The sequence below is a fragment of the Canis aureus genome, chromosome 9 (assembly GCF_053574225.1).
Source record: "Canis aureus isolate CA01 chromosome 9, VMU_Caureus_v.1.0, whole genome shotgun sequence".
NCBI classification, from domain to species: domain Eukaryota; kingdom Metazoa; phylum Chordata; class Mammalia; order Carnivora; family Canidae; genus Canis; species Canis aureus.
In genome coordinates, this window is record NC_135619.1 from 12,308,845 (window position 1) to 12,331,313 (window position 22,469).

General features: G+C 35.3%; 1 protein-coding gene across 7 annotated transcripts in view; it reads right to left on the reverse strand.

Moving 5' to 3' along the window:
• Window positions 1-22,469, reverse strand: part of PRKD1 (protein kinase D1) — a 323,586-nt gene that overhangs the window by 34,381 nt on the left and 266,736 nt on the right. For 6 of the 7 annotated variants that reach the window (XM_077908880.1, XM_077908878.1, XM_077908884.1 and 3 more), the window contains 8 exons: window positions 22,286-22,363; window positions 19,912-20,116; window positions 18,301-18,424; window positions 16,068-16,145; window positions 14,518-14,797; window positions 13,351-13,403; window positions 10,976-11,048; window positions 8,568-8,674 (listed from right to left, as the gene is read on the reverse strand). In XM_077908880.1, the coding sequence (XP_077765006.1) occupies window positions 8,568-8,674; window positions 10,976-11,048; window positions 13,351-13,403; window positions 14,518-14,797; window positions 16,068-16,145; window positions 18,301-18,424; window positions 19,912-20,116; window positions 22,286-22,363 (998 nt within the window). The remainder of the gene's footprint in view (window positions 1-8,567; window positions 8,675-10,975; window positions 11,049-13,350; window positions 13,404-14,517; window positions 14,798-16,067; window positions 16,146-18,300; window positions 18,425-19,911; window positions 20,117-22,285; window positions 22,364-22,469) is intronic. The other variant, XM_077908883.1, reaches the window with a different exon arrangement.

Genomic DNA, 22,469 nt, shown 5'->3' on the forward strand with positions numbered 1-22,469 from the left:
GCCATTTACTTACAAGATATATATTTCATCTTGCTCAATGAAGACAGATTGCTATATTTTTAGATAATGATAAAGAATGCTTTATTGTCTTATTGGCATGCTCTGCAATCCTGTGTTCCCTTGATTTAGTCAATGTGATGACAAAATTTGTTCATTAAATATTTACTGAGCGCCTTATCAGTGGTCAGGCATATATTAAGATATGTTTAGCCTGAGTCTAGGCTTTGAGTAAATCATGTTCTTTGTTATAATGAAACAATGTGTTTCTAGGTTCTGGCTTCAGGGAATTCAACATCAAGTTATTAGAATCAGTTTCTAGGCACTAGACTTTACAACCTAATGGTGGCAATGCTAGTAACACCTTACAAGTATGGAATCTTTACTATCTGCCAGGCACTGCTAAGAGCTTCACAAAATTATCACATCTGAGTCTCACAACATCTCTATGAGGTTTTCCAGATAAGGAAAGTGAGGCTCAGACAGCTTAAGTAACTTATACAAGCTCCTAAGAATTCTTAAATAACAAGTCTGAGCTTTGAACCCAGACATCTGATTCTAGAACTCAAGCTCTTTAAACACGATATTATACATTGCTTTGATTATTTCTGTGGACTCAAATCCATTTAGGACTAGGGTAATGCCAAAGAAGTCTCCTCACTACTATCTCACAATCCATCTCAGGATATTGTCTGAATTTCTGAATGCTGCCTGTGGTCAGTCATCTCTTCCTCCTGTTCCCTCTACCTGTTATGACATCCACCTTGACAAGTTGCCTTGACAATTCCTTATTTTCCCTGCTGGTAGGACTTCTCTGACAGCTCATTCTATTTCTAAACCCATACACTACCACCACAGTGTAGCTCTATGTTACCGAATCCCTCTTGATCTTGAGGTTCCACTGTCTTTAAAGGTATTGTTCCGATGTGTTCTCTGACTTCTTTTGCACCCAAAGCCCAATTTCCCTCCCAGGATTCAGCTTTGAGACAGCCTGTAACATCTGGAACAATTAGTAGCTATTCTATAAACTCCCTCATCACCAAATACCATAATTTTCTAATTAGAGCCTAAAATTTAATGATTCATACAAAAGGTTTCATAGCAAAGGCCCTGAGAAAGGATTTAATACAGTATGTGATTTAAGACAATTTTGTCAAATGTTAACCTGTTACTTATAATATCTTTACTACTGTGCGAGGCATTGTGGAAGCTGAAAACAATGCATTGCTGAGACTTTCAAATTTGTTTATAATCTAATTACTACACAAGAAGTATTTGCTAAATATTACTGCTTTATATGAAGACAAGAAACTATAAATAAACAGGAGCTATGGAAAACAGCATAAGACAGGGAGGATGGATAGATCTTAAAGATCAATCAATCACATGTGGATAAACCAAGGAAACCAAGATGGGCATCCAGGCTTGGAATTAAAAGCTGAGCAATGGCTAGAGGTTAAGAGTATGATGAAAACAGTAACTTGAGGGGAAATGCAGGACTCAGTTGAATAGGAGTGATAAAGTCCAGCATGATAACCTACAATGCTAAACACAGATTTGATGAAATAAGAAAACTACTAGGCTAGGGAGGGATAGGATAGAAACCCACTACAGACTCATCTGGTTGTGGTCTTCAGGATGGACCAGGGGAAAAGGCAGGGTCAGTAAGATGATGACAGAGGGGTGGCTGGGTGAGTGGGGAACCAAACTATCACAGTATCACCTGTTGCAGTAATCAACGCACAAATTTAAAAGTTCAGTCTAGATTAGTGCCAATGGTAATGTTAAGGATGAAGCCAAGACAATCTTAAAGCATGGAAGAAGAGGAACAGGAGCATTTTGTCACTCACTACTAGCTGAAAATAGCAAATAGCCTCCAATAAGCTTTTCTTGCCTTTAGACATTTTTTCTCTATAATATGCCATTTCCAAATGCTAATTTGATCGTAACATTTTTTCAAAACATTTCAATAATTTATAATCACCCAGGCATAATAAAGTCCAATCAACTTGGCACAATATCTAAGGTTCTCGATGAACTCACATGAAAGCCACTTCCTGGTCTTTTTGCATACTAAGTCCCACAGCGGTCTCCTAACTAAGTAAGCATATTCTTGGGGAACAAAAAGATTTTTAAGAGTATGTGAACAGAGCATAGTTTTAGGAAATCTGTTTTGTTTATAGAGTTTTAAAAAAATCTGTTTTGTTTATATCTATATCCTTACTTCCTGGAACATGGTGGGCACTTAATGACATACAAGGAATGAATGAATGAATCATAGCAGTAACTTGATCCACAAGTAACTTCTAATACAGATCTGAAAATATCTGTGTAATTCTCAAATTCTCCATCCCCACATTTCCTTTCATAATAATCTTTCTCCCTTCCTATGGATGCTTCTTACTCCAAATATTACTAGAGTGCCTTGGCATGGGGAGAAAAATCCTCTGAGAGAAAGGTAGAGAGAAAATTTGAAAATACTGTCCCAGTATGAAGTGAATGACTCTAACTTGGAAATCCATTCATCTGTAACTTAGTTTCTAATTAATGCTTCAATTAGAGATTTAATGGGTTTCAATAGAGAGAGGACTGAAATGAATTTCTGAAAATAAATCACTGTTTTTGTTTATTTTGGCTTACAATTTAGCTCCTATAGTTTAAAAATAAGAAATAAGATGGTTGCTGAATTCTGTCTAATTCAAACAGTAAGTAATATTCACTCATCAATTTATGAACTAAATTAAAAAATCAATTTCAGGATGCCTGGGTGGCTCCATGGTTGAGCATCTGCCTTTGGCCCAGGGCGTGATCCTGGAGGCCTGGGATAGAGTCCCACATTCGGCTCCCTGCATGGCGCCTGCTTCTCTCTCTGCCTATGTCTCTGCCTCTCTCTCTCCGTATCTCTCATGAATAAATAAATAAAATCTTTAAAAAAATCAATCTCAATAAATAGTGTATTTTCAGTAACATTTTATTTTTTATGTTTAACAAGTATAGATAAAATTTTACAGAATAAAGCTTTTACTATTAACTATAATGAGAACTGAACCCAAAGGAATGCTTTAAACACTTACTGAAGTGTTGTAATCAAGAAATTTAAAATATGTCCTTATTTTTATTGTAAATAATTATGAAAGAGGACACTGATAAAAGACTTTCAGGTATAAAAAACGCATTACATTGCAATATAATTTTGTAGGAAAAGTAAAATATATTCAAAGAAAACAAGGTATGTTGTGAATTATATTGTTAAAGAGGAGCCCATTCATATATTTTTTTAAATAATTGGTAAAGAATCTCAATGTCGTAGAAATTGAGATTCTAATGCATACATTTAAAGGAGTTATATAATAGCCTTATTTTTAAATATCAATATTTTTAATATAGTACAAAATTAAAACTCTTTAAGTGTCTGATAAAATAGTTCTAGCTGTCATCCTAAAAATATACAATCAAGTATGTTTTTTAGAATTCTTTCCGAGGATACATGAAGAAAAATGTTTGAAAGCAACTCTTCTAAAACGAGCTAAATTTTTCTACTCATTTTTTCATAGAATATTTATTTTACTAAGGTGGCCCCTCAGCCTAATAACCCTTTGCAACATGTCTTTGGTTATCAAAACCTATGAATCTTTCAAAACTTCAACAATGTCATATTTCTCTTGTAAGCTCTCCTTGACTCCAATAACCTGGCCTCAGTCATAACCCATGATTTCTTTCACTATGCTCTCACAGCTATCCTGACTTGTAGTTACTTATACCTGACAGCCTAGATAGATGATATACATCTTAAATGGTTTCATTCATTTTTATATGGCCCAGAGACTCAGTACATTCCTTTGTATAAAAGAAGGGAAGTACTTCACAGGTACTGAGGATTGACTTACTATTTTTATAAATTGAGGAAAAGCTTCTTGCCTTAGAAACTGGAAGAATGAAAACACAAAGTTAGGCAGAGAGTATCTTGCAGGAAAAGACATTAGGATTGTGTCTGGTTTCAGGCCGGTTGGTTTGGGGTGAGATTGTCACAGCAAAGTGGAGATGTCCTAAGGTAAAAAATATGAGACTCAAGTGCCTGTGGAAGATGAGAACTCAAAAGATAAATCAAGGAATGACCTGGGAAGGGATGACAAAGGACACTCTTAAAGTGGATGACCTCACTCTGGGAATGAGTTCCACATTAGCATAAGCCATTTAGATGAAAGAAAGGAGAAGTTCCAGAAGAAGGTGGGAGGAACCAGCAGGGAATTTGAAACAGGATCTTGGATCCTCTAAGTATGGTAGTCAGGGAGCAAATGATCCATGCTATGTAAGGACTGAGATTAGTGAAGCTGGGTAAAGACTGAAAAATAGCCAAAAGGTGATAGGTGGTCAGAAGTAGAAAACAAGAGGGTGGCAAAAGGACCTCTCACTTTCTTTAAGGTGTAGAAACTAAAGACAAAGGAATTTATGAACAGGAATGGAAAGAAGAGTAGAGCACAAATCTAAAGTGCTACTATAGAAAAGGGAGGACCGGATGCACCTGTGCAAGGCAGCCTAGACAATAAGGACCACAATTGGTTGTTGCTTTTGTTTTAAGTTAAGAAACACTTAAATGGGAAGAGGAGTGCCTCATCACAGAGAAACCAGAATAATAGAGGTAATTTTAGAGGTAAGTGCAAGGGGATACATTTAATTTATGGCTTATAAAATTTTTATGTATTTTTTCTATATTATGTATTCTATATTCAGTCCTTTTTAAATTCCAAAATGCTTTCACACATTGTATCATAAACAGAAGTGCTAGTGTTATAATTCTGACTGAACAAGTCTGTGTTGATGAAGTGTATTAAATATATCATACCACTATTATTTGGTCTAGATTTTAAGTTTCTAAGTTTTATAAGATATAGTTGCATCTCCTTGCAAAAGGTCAGTTTTCTGTGATATCCCTAATCATCAAACAACAATCTTATTTTGTTTTCATGAATAGAAAAGAAAGAAAATAATTTCAAATTTGCTTTTCTTAAAAAAAATCAAGATCCAACTTTAAAAATAATAATATAAGTAGGATCCCTTGGGGATTTTATGAAACATTTGCCATCTACATTAATTAACATTCTTTTGAAACATAATAATAATGATGAACTATTTACACCTAATGAAAACAGGGCTATTTGAAATGATCTAAATAAGAGATACCTAGGCCGTAAGATTCACATTTGCTTTAATTTTTCAACTATTCAAAAATATGTGAAGAGCTTAATTTTCTAGTAACTGAATCAGATTTTGGAAAGCCTTGATGTAGGTTATACAGAAAGGAGAGAATGGACAAAGAAAGAATTCTGTTTCACATATTCCATATTTACATGACTTTGAGTCTGCTATGAGCAAAGGTGCTTTTTTACAAACAACAGAAACAAATCAGAATGTGACCAGAGGACTAGGAGAGCTGCAGGAGCAGGGATTTCTGCTTCAGCCCACACGGCCACTTCTATAGAATCAGGAGGAAGGGGACTGGGCAGGACTCATGAGACACCAAGCACAACCATAAACTAGAACTCCAGATTTCGTAAATAGGGGACCACAAGGAAGAGGATACCAAATGCTTCTAGGAATCACGTTTATATCCAGAGCAACAGAATTCTGTTCCTCCAAATTAGTAAAAGAAAACTTTCCTCACTGTCCAGTTAATTTCAATGATGTTACTTTTTCTGAACATAACAGTTAGTGAGAATTCTAACCCCCATTCTCTATCCCCATTATCACTTTACTTTGTCTTTTCAGGTCCAAAAAGAATTCTTACTTTTGATAAGAAATATAAAATGAGGCTATGAGGGTTTTCAAAGAACTAACCCCACCCATTAACCAGAGTTAATCCTTAACTAACTAACCAATTAACCATTAATAACAAATGCAGCTTAGACTTCCCTACCTGGTTGGATACTATGTAGGCCATTTTATGTGACAGGATGGTGTTTATGTACAATTTTAATTCAATAAATATTCATTCAACAAATATCTGTTAAATAAGTAATGTGTGCCAGGAACAGTTCCTGGTGTTTGGGATACATCAATAAGCAAAAGAATATCTACCCTCCTGTGTATATTCTAGTGAAGGGGTTGGGGTTGGGGGTAGGGAGAGAAACATACAACAAATACAATAAATGAAATTCTATAACAGAGTAGAAGGTGGTAAGTCCTATGGAAGAAAAAAACAACACAGATTAGAGTAAGAGAGGTACAGAGGCAGGGATGGGAGGGGGTTTGAGTGAATGTAGTTTTAAATGAGGTAAGAATGATACTTAGACACTGGATGACATCTGAGCAAAGACTCAAAGGAGGTGAGCTTGAACTTCACTGCCTCTGCATATTGAATTATAATCTTTCCGAAGAGGCTGATGAATCAGACAATGGTGAAAAGGTTTAAAAGTTTTTTTTCATCTGCTTCAGCTGGGAGATAGGATGAGACCCTTATTTTTGATGAACAAAGTTGAAACGATTGGCAACTTTATAATAACGTATGAACTCCTGAATTCTGTACATGCACACAATTAAGCCAAGACTTAGTAAGACTCAGGGTACATGTTATTTGATGAAAATTCAACACATAAATAAGTTGCAAACATCTGACTGAAGGTATAGCTGAGTCATTCAAATTAAGACCCATGACAACAGGCAGCTCTCTCCGTCCATAAGTTCTGTCCCTGTGCTTTAATAAAACCACCTGGGAAAAAAAAAAAAGATCCACAACAAGAAGGGTCTGTGTATCTTGTCCCCACTGTATTCACTGGACCTAGGATAGTGCTTAGCTCATGATATGTACTCAATTAATAGGAGTTTGATGAATAAAGTGAAGAATGGATAGGGACAGTGGGGATGAGTGATAAGTGAAGAGAATTTTTGAGATTCCAGGCCATAATATGAGAACTGTTCAAGCTCTCCACATGCCCAAGAGGCAGAACTTGACTTTCAATTTAAACAAACATTTTTTTTTGGAAAATCATAGTGAAAATTTTGCCAGATGTCTGTTTATTGCATTTGAGTTGTTGACTGCATCTATTCTTTTAGAAGAGGAGGTGGGAGGCAGTTTATGCTCAAGGGTATTTTATTTTTCTACCTCACTATGGAGTCAGCAGCTGATACCTACAGACAGGCTCAGGAAAGCCAATTACAGGGCCTAGGCACGGAATATTAGACCTACAACCTCTATCCAATCATTCTCTGCCACCACAATAAAATGTAGAGTGACAGAGCCACGTTAGCCAGGAAGCTTCTCTCATGTCTGGTAAGGAAGGATAAATGTCTCCGTACATATGCCAGTCTGGAGGTTGGCATGTTGCAAACGATCTGCCTTCAGGACACCTCTTGGGAGTGGAGACTGGGAGAGCAGGGGCCAGGTTTGGCATGATGTCATTTATAAAGATTTCAGACGTCATTTACAGCTCAATGCTGCCAAGTTAAGAATTTTCTAAAAAAAAAATCTTTTTTGGTAACTGATTAGCAAGCACTAAGCTATGAATCTATGAAATTGGCATCATCAGAGGCGTGGTTATCATCTTCCCCAGGAAAACAGAGAATACTGTGGTAGTTCTCTGTGTTACATAGTTGTCCAAAAGCACAAAAACACCATCTTCAGAAATTCTGAGTCCCAGAAAAGTCTATGTTATTTTTCTATGTATAGCAGGCATTATTTTTGGTTGTCTGTGCACATGAGCTCCTTTAGGGCAGAAAGCTGCAACTTTTTCAACTTTTTATTTTATGAAACTCAATAAATGGCAGTTAAATGAAACAATAAATGAAGAAATGCAATCTGTTTTGTTTTGGTAGCAATGTTCAAATGAAAATTATTCAATGAAGCTAGGAATTAGAAATTATGACCAGCTTGTACAAGTAGAGAATTAGAGTGGATATATAAAAAATGGAAATTTATCAATGGCCTAATTGTCTAGACTGAATAGCTACTAGACTGAATAGCTAGGCTGACCACATTTAGAAAACAGTTGCTCAATTTCCTTTTAGTCTATGGAAAAAGTTTTAATGGTTACAAAAATTATATGTACCACATAATACCTTTGACTAACATATCTGGCTTGAAAAAGGGATTACTGTTAATGAAAGGAGTTAAGTAACATGCTCAGTACTAAAGGACAAAAAGGACATTAATAATAGCAAGATGATCTGATTCTCAGGCATATACTACTCATGTACTTGATATGATGACAGTTCCATACTCAATTCATATAATTATCACAGCATAAAGGAGGAATGCTTATGAAGATAAGGTCATTTATAATGTAAAACAAAATGGTCTCAGCATGTCCACTCTGAGCAAAGGCTGAAACATTACCCATTTAGTGAGCATTAATAATATATTAAAACCCAGAATTAAGTACATGAAAAAAGAACAACTGCTGCCCAGACTCAGGAGAGATACTACCCAGGCAGTAGTCTGATGCTCGAGTTGCCTTTCCAGTTATTTTAAAGTGGTCCCAAAAATCTATGCTGCAGATACCGGAATAACTTTTTTCTCTGTTTTGCAGAAGTTGAGGGAGTATTTTAGAGACTCCAAATGAAAAACAAAGAAGTACCTGTAGAATTGCAACCTCGTTACGAAGCTGGCTTTCTTGTTTAGTTGGAAATCTGAGTTTGTCAATGATCTTAATAGCTACATCTCTTCCTGTTTTACGATGTTTTCCTTTAAAATAAAAGAGGGGAGAATATTAGTATGGTGTTATTAAATACCATCAATATTAAAGAACACCAGAATTTACAAGGACGATTTGGGGAATTATAAAAATATTTCACTGAATAAATTAACATTTCTAATGAGCACTGACTTCTATCCATAAAGATCTCATTTCTTAGCTCCACTATTCTAAATCAATTATGTACTATAAAATTAACCACAAATTAGAACACGAAAGTGGGAATTTAAAGCTATATATATATATCAACAACCTGATATTTTCTCATAAAAATACACATTTTAGAAACAGGATATTGAGCTACTTAATATAGACAATCTTATACCACCAGCAAAATGCTCTCCTTAAGAAAGTATAGAGTCCTGATAGACCCATGCAGGTTATAATGGAAAGAATAAAAAGTCTTGGCTCTCACTTACTAGCTCTGTTGTGACCCTGTGCAAATCATTAAGGCTGCTGAGTTTTAGGTTTCTCATGTTCAAAGGTAAGGTTGTTGTGAGCATTAGGCGAAATAAGACGTGTAAGGTGCACACAGTGTCCAGATAATTATACACACTCTGGAAACCTTCATTATCATCACTTCATTGTCACCACTGTCATCACACGATAGGTCTTTTACATACATTACATCTCATTTAAGCCTCACAACAAACTTTTTAGGGAGTCTCTAGGGTACCCCTGAGCTCTTAACTTCTACACTATAGTAGGTATAGAATACAGGAGTGTTAAATAAATATGAAAATTAAAACATAAAAATTGACCTAATTACTCAAGTTTTTTTCCACATACAAACTCACTTGAAATTCTGTATCGACATTTGTTGTAAATCTAGTGTTCTTTCCCCTACACTCCACTCTCATTCTTCCTCTGACTCCTCTGACTTCCTTCTGACTCCTCCTTCCTTCACTACCAGATTGTCCTGTTGTCATTCCCTACTTCCTTGACATCATTTACTCTTTGACCCACTGCAATCTCTGTTCAAACTGATTTTACTCTCTTCTTTGTCTCTTCTCATTTGTTACTGTTTACAGTACTTGACCTCTCTTCGGATAGCTGTTCTCATCTATTTCATCCCCAATGTGTTCAGTCTTAACTTTTCAGTTTCCTTATGGAGGCCTCCGCCTGAGCCTGGTCTTTCAGTGCTGGGTAGTACAAATTATCTGGCACCTTCTGTTCTCTCCAACCTCATTTCTCACCCCTATACTCTGTGCAGTTATGTATATTTACTATGTTCTATATCACATGGCTTTTTGTTTTGCAAGCAACTATTATACTGTAGAGCAATACTCTGTGTAGCACTGTTATACTGTTAACGCATCAACAAAAAACACAGTGTCTGCTGATTCATTGGTGGGTTTTTCCATCAAAAATTATCATTTGAGCATTTTATAAGAATCAAACTTACTTCTTATTTTTAAATTTTTTCTAAGTAAACTCCACGCCCAATGTGGGTCTTGGACTCACAACCCCAAGGTCAAGAGTAGCATGCTCTACTGACTGGGCCAGCCAGGTGCTGCCAAAATCATTTTTTAGGACAGAATATAACTTAATCAGTTTTTCACTAATAAGGCACATATTATACTATCATAAATAATACTGACTGAGGCATTGTGATAATTTCAGAGCCATCCTGCCTCACAAAAAAAAAGATATTTTTTTAACTGATTATATCCAGGAACTATAAGCTGTGACGTCAGTTTATAGGACAGGTAAAAGATAAATATTAAATGTTTCTTAAAGATTTGAACAATATAATTGAACTGGCCAGAATCAAAAACAGCAGAGGTTAAAATCATAAATCCACGAAATAGCTTGACAATAAGAAAAAAGATAAGAATTTAGTACTCCATTTCAAAAACGTAAAAAATGACAACCTTAATGAAATACACTGTCACGAATATTAGAATTAAAAGATTTGTCTAGTTATGTGAATGGATTTTGGTAGAGTTCTGGTAAAATGTGCTAAAAGGAAATGGAACGAATTATTTTATTAATTATAACTTCCTTGCTTCTCAATATTTTGTATAAATAAACCAATATTTAACCAGTATCATGTATAGACTTTGTTAATAATTAAGAAGTTTTTTAGAACTAGAAAAACTTCTTTTACAAGATGGAAAGACCCAGTTTTCCTGATAGTGACTATCTCAAGAGAAATTTCTGAAAAGGTAAAACACAGAGAGATATATATACATAGGCCTTGTCTTTCATACTGTCCTTGGAGATCTTACTGTTCTAAATACAAGCAGTTAAAATTCTATGTCAATAAAAATAGTAGTGAACTAACCTACCTCCATAAACAATTCCAAATTGCCCAGAACCCAGTACTTCATCAGGAAAAATCTGATATACTGTGCTGATGTCCTGCAGGTGCAAGTCCAATGAAAAACAAACATGAAGTGGAACAAAACATTAATCCTGGCAAGTTTTATATAATTCTGTTATATATATCACAAATATTATTAGATATTTTAACGTAAACAGTGAGATTGTAAATGCTAGATGAAATGTGCAGCATCATTATAGAATTCAAAGCACACTCTTTGATTAATTTAATAGTGTAATGTTTTTTATAAACTATTTGGCTCTTAAGCATCAGAGGTTTAGTGATGTTCAGTCAAACATGCTTTAACAGAGAGAAGTAAGACTTAAAACTATACTATGCTACTTACTATAAATATTCAAAAAGAGATTTGCTTGTTGGGATGGTTATTTAGAAATTTCAGGTTAAATAATCATCAGTCCCAATCACATGTCTGTGTAAGTCACGATTCTAATCACTTCACTATGGCTAGGATGGTGAGGATGCTTCTTTATCAACCATCCACACCCAGGTGACTCTAACTTCAATGGGCTAACTCACTGTGAGTGAGCTGGAGATACCATAAAAGGATGACAATCTATTGTGAAGTTCTCATCTATGAGGCAGCTAAACTCTTCCATTTTTATTACTTCTGAAGGTCACAGGATCCAAATGTCTAGTCTTTTCTCTTTGAGATAAAAATTGCTAAATAAAGCATTATGTTTTAATCTGTCTTACAGTCTCTGATTTGATGATTACACTCATGAAAACACAAGCAATACTTTTCTTTTTATGTGTTCTTATTATATCATAGTGAACTTTCTGCCTATCCTCTACTCTTATACTCTGTGTCCTTTCAGAAAAAGAGCCCTGGGTAGCCCTGGTGGCTCAGCAGTTGGCGCCTCCTTTGGCCCAGGGCGTGATCCTGGAGACCCGGGCTCGAGTCCCATGTCAGGCTCCCTGCGTGGAGCCTGTTTCTCCCTCTGCCTGTGTCTCTGCCTCTCTCTCTCTCTCTCTCTCTCTCTGTGTGTCTCTCATGAATGGATAAATAAAATCTTAAAAAAAAAAGAAAAAAAGAAAAGGAGCCCTTTTACATCAAATCCTACCCTCTTACATCTTACATCATATCCTATTCACTCTTATTATTTCCTTTGTGTCCCTCCCTATAAAACAACTACCAGTTGTCTCCATTCTGTTAACCCTTCAGAGTATTCGTGGGGGTGAGTTCAAGGTTGTCTGGAGACAATAAAACAAATTAATACTGTTCCAGTATTTTGAGTCCCAGCTGCTCCATCTTTTTCTTTGGCTCAAAGGTGCACCCCAAATTTTCAGTGGACAGTAATGGCTGAACAGGGTAGAACAACCTGACAGGTATCTAGAATTTTCCAAGAGGCATATAGATTAACTTTTATTTCCCAAAGTCTTCTCTGTCTGAGCATGAGCAACTGGAATGTGCAAGTGTTTAGAAATGTATTTCAAGATTGACAGCATAAGAATACAATTAACCTTTACTATGAAGTTTTCCTAATTTTCTTCAAAGCAGTTTTGGTTTTCAGTTTACTTTATGCTAATTTAGCAAAGGCTGCAAAGCTATAACTACTGATGAACAGTTTCATGGATTTTATTCCTTAGAAATCAAACTCACATTAGTGTAAGTAAACATTTTGCTTTTGGTCATAGTTAGAGTAGACAAAAGAGAGCAAAAGGTCTGAGTCACAGGATGGAGTAGGAAAAGCCTTACTACATTTTGGCTGTTTATCGCAACAAAGTACAATAAATTATTTCACAACATATCTATAATTTTCAAAAACTGAGTCAAAAAGATGGAGTTATGTGGCACAGCCGACTAGGGCATTAGAATATGGACTCATAAAACATTATGATTTCTGAGGTCTTCTTGATATGGACAAGTGACTCTAAAAACATTTACAACTCTTTGTCACAAGACAACACTCCTAGGTAGCAATCAAGGAATGAGAGTAAAGGCATATTTAAGCTACTTGTGCAACTAAAAGACTTTACTTTGTTTGGTGTTGTGTTATAATAGACCATCAAAATTCCAATACCAAGGTGTGCAAATATGGGAAAAATCAGTCACTACATTATAACTCTTCACCTGAGATGAATAATAGGTATTTAGCCCTCCACACTATAGAATATAGAAAATAACTTTAAAAAACACATAATGTAGTGTTTCCAAAATCTTATGGAAGAAAAATATCCAAACAGACTTACTTTATTTTCTAGAAAATACTGAAAAATTAAAATATTAGGTAAATAAACAGGTATTTTAGGATATTCTTATTTTCCAGTAAAAAAAAAAAATCACATTACCAAGTTTTATATTAGTAGGTGCATACTTACCACATTTTCTTGAACCTGGCAATTTGATACCGAAATACTCACAGAAATATCCCCTGAAATACATGTTAAAAAATACACAAAAGAAGTAAGAAAAGTAACAGCAAAATAGATACATGCTTACTAATCAAGCTGCAGGGCTGTTTTTACATTATAGCAATTAAATGTTTCCAGGAAAATGTTCATTAGAATATTTCTTTCTTTCACAATTACAGATTTACTCTGTACTTGGCTTTGAAAAACAGTATTTTGTCAGTTTAGAGTCTGAAGTCATGAAGCCTTGGGTGAAATGCTGGCTGCCGTTTCATAGCTCTGGTAAGGCTACGACAACCTAATCTCTCTATGGCCTGATTTCCTCCCCTGTAACACAGGTAAATCATTAACATCCATCTGTAAGGGTTGTTTTAGGTATTCAAATAGAGACCTCATTGTAAAATGCTTAGCACCAAAATAAAGATATATAATCTATTTATTATACCAATGTATACGATTATACATTGTATACAATTATACCAATGTAAACGCTGGTTTACACATCAACTGAAAAGTTGTGATCGATCACCAGACAGCATACTGATATATGAAAAATAGGCTTTTCCCCCATAGGCTTTGTTATTAATAGCCATTATGAAATCTGAAAATCACACATTTTTACATAGATATTCCTCTAAAATATCTTTTTAAAATTCATCCTCAACACTTGATCATGGTTGCATTTTGGTAAAATCTGTCTCATTCTACTAATGAACACACATTTCCTCTCAGGAGACAATTATCAAGAATTTCCAAGTATTCTGCACACCAAGTATCCTGCACAGTGTACCATGTTAGGTGGTTTGGAAGGAACATGCTAACTCAGATTTGCAAATAACAACACTGGCATTCCAGATCAAACTCAAGCTAACTAGATTATTCCTTCTTTTATGACCAACAGCTCTAGGTTTCTATTGCCTAATAGATATGGTTTCCATGAATTTCTTCAAATTTCCACATAAGATAAAGAAAACAATAAAATAGGGTAATTTAATGAGATATCTTAGTTGGTGTAGCAGCTTCTATTTAAGATTATTTTTACTTATTTTATTTTACTTATTTTTACTCAAAAAATAAGTCATCCCCAAAGAGGCTCTCTTCAATTGTTCTACAGACACAAAACTGGAGCAGACTCACTGTGTGAGTTGGTTCCTGAACCTACAGTCGAGCCCTTGGGAATGACTGGCATGAGAGCATGCTGGATTGCCATCTCCCACATCCTGGCCACATCTGCACCAACGCCACTGGTGAGGACACTGCTATTTGGTGGTGGGCTGGAAGGATTGACCACGTTTTCTCCCACGTAATACACTACATTGGCTGTAGTGATCTCAAAACAATGAGGATTGGCCCCATTAGGAATTAAAGCTGAAGGTTTTGCTGGTTCCAGAGATAAAATTTCTGATAAAGGAATTTCCTGTGAAAGAAAGAATGTAATAACTGCAGTTTATCAAAAGTATGTAAACTTTCAAATAAAATTCATGCTAGGTACATGTGACAAATGACACCTCAAATAGCCATCATTAACATGAAATTGTTTTATGAAACAGAATATTATTAAGCAAAATGCAAAAATACCTTTATTAGGAGAAACTTTATCATTTCCTCTTGCCAGAAAAATTCAAGTGACTTTTTTACTATGTTCATGTGGCAAGAAAAAGTATGAATAGGAATAATTATTTTGAACCTGCATCAAGATCTAAGAATATAAATGATTAATTTTTATAACTGTCCAGTAGAATCACAAAGCTTTTGAAATGCACTTGGATATGCATGGCTGTTTCTAAGTTTTAACTATCCTTTTAGACACTGAAAATGAATCATATAATTTGATTCAATAGATGTTAATATAATAATATAGCCAAATGAGCAGTTTTAGTGAGGTAGACCACAGAGATTGGTTTTAAAAGCACTGCTTTTAAGACAATTTTGATAGTTGAAAAAAATTAATCACCATATTGTCTACCTAGAGGTACAGAGTGACTAAGAAATAATAACTTTTAAAATAAATTTTCAATTTAAAATTTAATGAGGTTTCCTTTTTCTATTAAAGCTGTGTTAAGTATACATGGTAAGTCACATCAACTATGGCTGAGGCTGCATTAATTTTGAAGGAGCAAGTATATACTGTTTTCACTATGAACTTTTGGAACCATATTTTACTAGGTGATACATTACATGACTTCTGTATTATTTCATGTAGAGAGACAAAATGGAAACTGCTGCCAAATTTTTCTCTAGAGGAAAGTGTTCCTTATGAATATTGGCAATGCATGGAGGCATCATACAATGTTTCTTAACCCACTGGGGAATGTGTTGCAAGACTATAGATGGAATAAAAAAAAGCTGGATGTAGTGGATTTCAAGAATTTTCTTGTAGCTCATCTGATGGACCGTGAATTTCTAGTTGACACACATATCTAATATACGCAATTAAACTTCCTCTTCCTCATTGCCGTTTCATGAGGCCAGAAGCACTCCTCAGGGAAATTTGAAATCCACAAATGACTAACTTGAGGTCACAACCTGATTCCCCCCAAATTTGTAAACTACAGAAAAAATATCTTTTGAAGCAAGCCCAACACAGTCCTGTCTGTTAGACATAGTTTGTATTCCTGATACCCTATATTCCCCTGAGAAGACAAGAGGGGGCAGGAGACTCCAATCAAAGCAAGAGCCACCCTTACCTTGTAGTACCTGCTTCCTGTGTCATTTTGAAAGAGGGTAATACATTTGCTATCCAATCTCCAATAGTGCCGTTTCCGCTGAAATAGAGGTTAGATTTAGGATCTTTTAAAAATTTGAAAACTATCAAGATGAAAAAAATGATAAGAATGATAAAACCAAAACATGTTCTCAATGGAAACACAAGATCTGATGGTGGGAAGTTCATGGGCTCTGGACCAGGAAGACTCATGCTTAATTTTAGACTCTAGAAGATGACTATCAATTTTGTGATAAGTTTCTACAACTACGTCAGAGAGTTAGGAGTAATAAAGGAGATAATATGTTTGTACCCATTGCAGTGCCTGACAGTGCATGCATAGTAAATATTTCTATTTTTTATTTCTATTTTTAGATTTTTTATTTTATTTTAGAGAGAGAGTGCAAGCACACAGTGGGGAGAGGCAGAGAGAAACTGAAGCAGATTCCCTGCTGATCACAGAGCCCAAGGAGCTTGATCTCATGATCATAAGATCACCACCTAAGCCAAAACCCAGAGTGGGACACTTAACCTACTGCACCAGTCAAGCACACCTAATTATTTCTATTTTAAAATGTATTTGCCTGCTTGCAGAGCTAGAGGTGGATTTGTAGTTGTAATAAAAGAAAAAGGATTAGATATGAGATAATAATGAGATATTAAGAGATGTAAAACTTATGTATACTCATTATTTCAGAACATAAGGAATTCCATGCTTATCTAGTCAAGTCTTCTGGCAACCATTAGAGATGGAAGAATTCTGAATATTACAGAAGAACTAGAGAATATTTTGTTGGGTTTGAGTCAAGTCTGACTCCATGACTCCAACTCAAAGTCAGGAGAATGCATGAATTTCTACCTTCTCATAAGTTCACTACAGATCTAAACTTCCATGATTTGGTGATAAGATCCTTGTTCAGCCTGCATATATGATCCATGATTTTAGGGTGTGTGTGTGTGTGTGTGTGTGTGTTTGTGTGTGTGCGTGTGTGTGTGTACTCTTTTTACACCAAAAAGCCCAGGATGCCTGGGTGGGCTCAGGGTTAAGAGTCTGCCTTCCGCTCAGGGCCTGATTCCAGGGTCCTGGGATTGAGAACCGTATAGGGCTCCCTGCATAATAAATGAATGAGTGAATGAATGAATGAATGAATGAATAAAAAATAAATAAATAAATAAATAAATAAATAAATAAATAAATAAATAAATATCTTTTAGACCAAAAGCCCTACTAGTATTCTTGGTCTCATCCACAACTATTTATTTATTTATTTATTTATTTATTTATTTATTTATTTATTTATTTATGTATTCATTCATTCATTCATTCATTCACAACTAATCTTACACCAGTGAAATATACTTAAACCACTTAATATGTTTTAAGTGCTGTATGTATGCCATGTCTAGGAATAACTAGAAGATGATATTCAAGTGGTTCCTATAGTAAGTCATGTAAATCTCTCTCTAGTAGAGAAGACTGCTATTATAGATAAAATAATTAGGTTATGGGTATCTATATATCTAAAGAAATGTTGGGGATCCTACAAATAGGAGGTGGTGAGGAAAGCACTGAGAAAGATGTTTGTTGCCAATGTCAATTAGTTCAACAAAAATGAAGATCACTTTTTTCTCTCTTACACACATGTACAATCCCTTTCATCACCTATCAGAAAAATCTGTAGTAGTGAACACCCCAGACTACATTTAAAAAATTAAAACATGTCGTCCTTTATCTAATAAAATACAGGATCACTGCTTTCCCAAATAGGTCAGTTTTTAAGTGAAGATTTAATTAAGGATTTTAAAAGTATATAACAGTTATCATTATTTCTTCTCTCCCTAAAATGCAGTGTTGTTATTTTTTTTTTTAAATTCCAAATCACAAAGGAGCATTCTGAAAGCACAGACTGTCATTTTTATGACTGCTACAAAATAACAGGAAGACATTCAAGTTGTTTGGAGATCATCTCAAGTAACAGAGTTAAATGACTTTGTTTCCCTGACACTGCTGTCTACACTTTTTTCTAACTCAGTTGCTTGCTCAGCTACATCCGACACCCACAGACTGTTAACATGGTTCCACCTAATCCTATGCCATGCCTGAGCAGAGGTTTGCTCCTGGTAACTCACACGTCCCCCAATCTTGACAAGGCATTAAGCAATTCTTCTAATGAAAGCTAGCAAGCTGAGAGAAAGTTGCTGACTGTGGGTCTTACCAGTGTGTCCTTGCTGGTGTAGTGGACCATCCATCCTTCTTTCAACACTGTGCTGCTTTTCCTTTTTGTGTGTTTGACAGACTGCACTACTCTCATGAGCGGGATATTGTTGCTTGTTGATGGACTTGAAAAGTCAAAATATTTTGGGAGAGAAATGTTTTTAGATACAGATCTTTTCCTGCACAAAACCTTATTTCAGCTATTTCAGAGTGAAAGTCAAAAAATATTCACATCCCATTTTTGGTGAAATGTATTGTCAGAATACTATGGTTCACAATCTGGATTACTCTGAGTGATAGGCACTTTACATGTACACTTTAAGAATCCCGAGGCAGGATAATAATCACCTTAGTTTTTAGGTTGAACTGCATGGTGCTCAGTTTTCGGGTAAACATCAGATAGATTACTGTCTTAGTGTACTGAGGCCACAGTATTCAGAATCACACATAAAAGCTTATTTGCTTACTTATCACATACTACAGGCAAAATATTATTCATGTGCATAATATCATACAACATGAATCTAAGTCTGAATAATTTCATAAAAAGTAGAATCTGTTATTTAAATTCTCTTTTAAATAACTATTGTTCATAGAATTATGTTGATTCTTCATCTTTCTTTGCCTTTCCTTTCTGTCTTTATCTGTTCCTGTCTTCTTCCCTAACCTTTATGTATATATGCAAGCACCTCCCCCAACAGGCCCCCCCACCTTGATACTACAGAAATGTATACCTTCAAAAGATAGTTCCGTCACAAGACTAATATTTTCCAGTATATTTCTTATGCCATTAAATGGAAAAAATCCAATTATTTTATTACTCTACTCTCATGAACAATTTCAGTTTGCCAGTAAATATGGCATTTGTAAAATGGATACAGAAGTTTGAACACAGAGAATGGGAAACTTTTTCTGCAAAGGACCAGGTATAAACATTCTTAAGCTCTGCAGAATACTTAACTCTGCCACTGTAGTGCAAAAGTAGCAACAGACAATATGAATGGTCATGCCTATATTTCCTTTATTTTTTATTTCTTTTTTATTTTTTTGCATGCCTATATTTCAATAAAACTTTATTACAAAGCCGGCAGCAGCTTAATTGGCCATAGTGTGCCAATCCCTGATATAAACAATAGGGATCATCTAGTAATCAAGAAAAATAGATGATTAAACTCCAAATACAAAATTTCACATTACTTCTGAAATAAAATAAAGAACAGTAAGATGTAGACATACGTAGTATTTGTATTAGGCCCAGCTGTAAGATAGATGGTGTCCACTGAGGTTGGCCTCTGATTTTTGCAAGTCTACACAATGATCTCTGAATAAAAACTAATTTAGTAGTAAACCTGTGGTTTGCAAATAGGAGTATCTCTCACATGCCAAAGAAAAAGGATCACAGAAAGAGGCAATGCCAGGAAAGGACGCAAAACTACACCTCTCCAAGGTGCTCCAGACCTCCTTACTCCACTGGCTCTCCTCTATGGTTCCTCTGCAGTTCATAATCAAATCAAGGACACATTTTAAATTTCTTTTTCAAAAGATTAAAATAGCAAAGAATCTTAAAAAGTAAATCCCCCTGCTGGAGTGAGGCCGGGAGTGCAGCCCTCACCTGATGGTTCTATTGGAGTCCTCAGGGTCGGGATCTGGGTCCTGCATTTCCCCACTGTCATTCTGGCACTCTGCCATCACCACCTCAGCATCTTGAACCATTGCCTCTTCCATGTCATCCATGAGCCCACTGTTCCTTTCACTGTCGTTGTCATCACTCCCTTCTTCCATGACCACATCCGATTCTGCCCCAGGGCTAAGCAAATCTAAAAAATTGTTTTGCATCCATGAAGATAAGCCTGGAATCCTAGAGTCAGGGCTTAAGAGAGTCAGGCAATCCTACAACATATCAGTTGGAAGCTCTAAAAAAATATTTATTTCAAGAATTTATCTTCTCTTTCTTAAGTTTTAATTCACAAGTATCTGAAATTATCAGAGGATGAAAATATTTTACAAGCAGATGTTTCTTTTTCATGCCCCTAAGCCTAAAACTATAAAAAGACATAACAGCCATGGCAGGAAGCCAAGGGTGGGATAGAGGCAAAGTTCTAGGAAGCAAAGTGATACCAGAAATGAGTGAGAAGGAAACTGGTCTATTTCAGAAGCACAGCCCTGGTGGGAAAAAAGGGATACATAGGAGGATGAGGGAAATTTTCACATCCAAGAAGACTCAGGGTCATTAATTCTTGCTATTCTAGCAACTTTTTAAATCATGGATTCCAAAAAATAAAAAATTAAAAAAAATCATGGATTCCAATATATTACATTGGTCACATAAGCAGCAGCTTTTAAATACTTAAGACATTTGATATTTGAAGTAATACTGAATCCTGTCATCATGCATTTGATGGTAATGCAATAAATTATAATTACAGTTGACCTTTGAACAACATGGATTTGAACTGTGTAGGTCCACTTACATACACACAGATTTTTTTTTTGATCAATACAGTACTGTAAATGTATATATTCTTCCTTATGATTTTAATAACATTTTCTTTGCTCTAGCTTACTTGATTGTAAGAATATATAATACGTGTAAATATAAAATATGTGCTAATCAACTATGTTATTAATAGGATTCTGGTCAACAGGCAGCTATTAGTCAATTTTGGAGAAGCCAAAAGCTCTAGTCAGATTTTCAACTGCACAGGGGGTGGTGGGTTGGTGTCCCCAAACCTTGAGTTGTTCAAGCATCAACTGTACTTACTAATACAGAGTACTTATTTTAAAACCGGATAATAGATCAGGGACCTCAGCCTGCCAACCTTGGGAAATTCACATTTTACCAGATTTTTTAACTGTACGGGAAAATGCAATTTCAAAGTAATCAACAATATCAAAAACTGCACTGTTTCCCCTTCATTCCAGTTATCAAGAACGTACTGACGTTTCCTGGGCCTGAACAAAGTCAATTCCACATGCCAGAGAAAGTGGGAACACTGCCAAGCTTTCCATTTTGGCAGCTAATTCATGAATCTTCAAGGCAGAAACTAGCTTAGGAATGCTTTCCTGGAGAGATTTCCCTTTTTCTTCTAGGTATATATTTCTTCTAGAGAAGAAAGTTCTAGAGCAAAGATAAGCATTTATTCTTCAGAGTTTTAGCAACAAACTACTCAATTTGTTTCTCTGGTCTTCTTTCTGTCCATGGCTTTTTCTCCAGAGGAATCACAAAACTGCCATTAGACTGAAGGTATAAAGCAGTCCACTGTCTAGAGAAAAAGTTAGCGTGGGGTACTAAGTCAAATATTTTGCTAAGACTCCATTAAGAATGCTACTTGGGAAGAAAGGACATGGTATTTTTCTTAGGAGTTAATTTTTCAAAGTTAATGTTTACAGTTAATTTTTATAATTTTTACGGCTAGAGTTTTACCAAAAGAATATTCCCAAATATAAAAAACAATATATATTTTTAATTGGCTGAATAAAGTTCTTTTTATTATTATTAAAGATTCAAGTTAAGAAGCACACATATAATGGATGAAGGAAGTGGGTGATTATTTCCTGATGGGTCAGTCTCTGATTCTTCCCTCCCTTGACAGGGAAGAAAAATGAATCTTTGTCTAATGTTTGGAATGAGAAGGATGGAGAAAAAGAGACTGACAGCTATAACTTGCAGGCATTCCAATATTTTGTAAATTTCTGAACAAACTAGGGAAGGAGTTATTAAGAAAAGTTATGAAGGAAATTCTGGACATTTAAGTCTTCAGTACTAGCTGTGCACTACATAAAAATCAAGCAAAGCTTTTTGGTTTTTATCAAAACTCAATGACGAGTGCTTTTTCTACAGTAAAACAGAACAAACCGAGACCGTAATTTACTTTGGGCTCGGTCATAAGTACCTCAACAGAAAAAAAAAAAATTCTGCTAAGTCATTATGGACACACTCTTGAACAGGGAAGAAACATGGATGTGATTACTGAACTTCAACTTACCTCCATTAATGGTCACTTCGCCAAGGCAGTTGTTTGGTACTTTTGATGCACAACGTTTGTGACAGTTGAATCTGCAGTCTGATCACAATGATTGTAATAGGAAAAAAAACAAAAAACAAAACAAAACAAAAAACAAAAAAACAAGAATTCAACAGAAAGATAAGCTGTGAACTAAGAAAAAGAA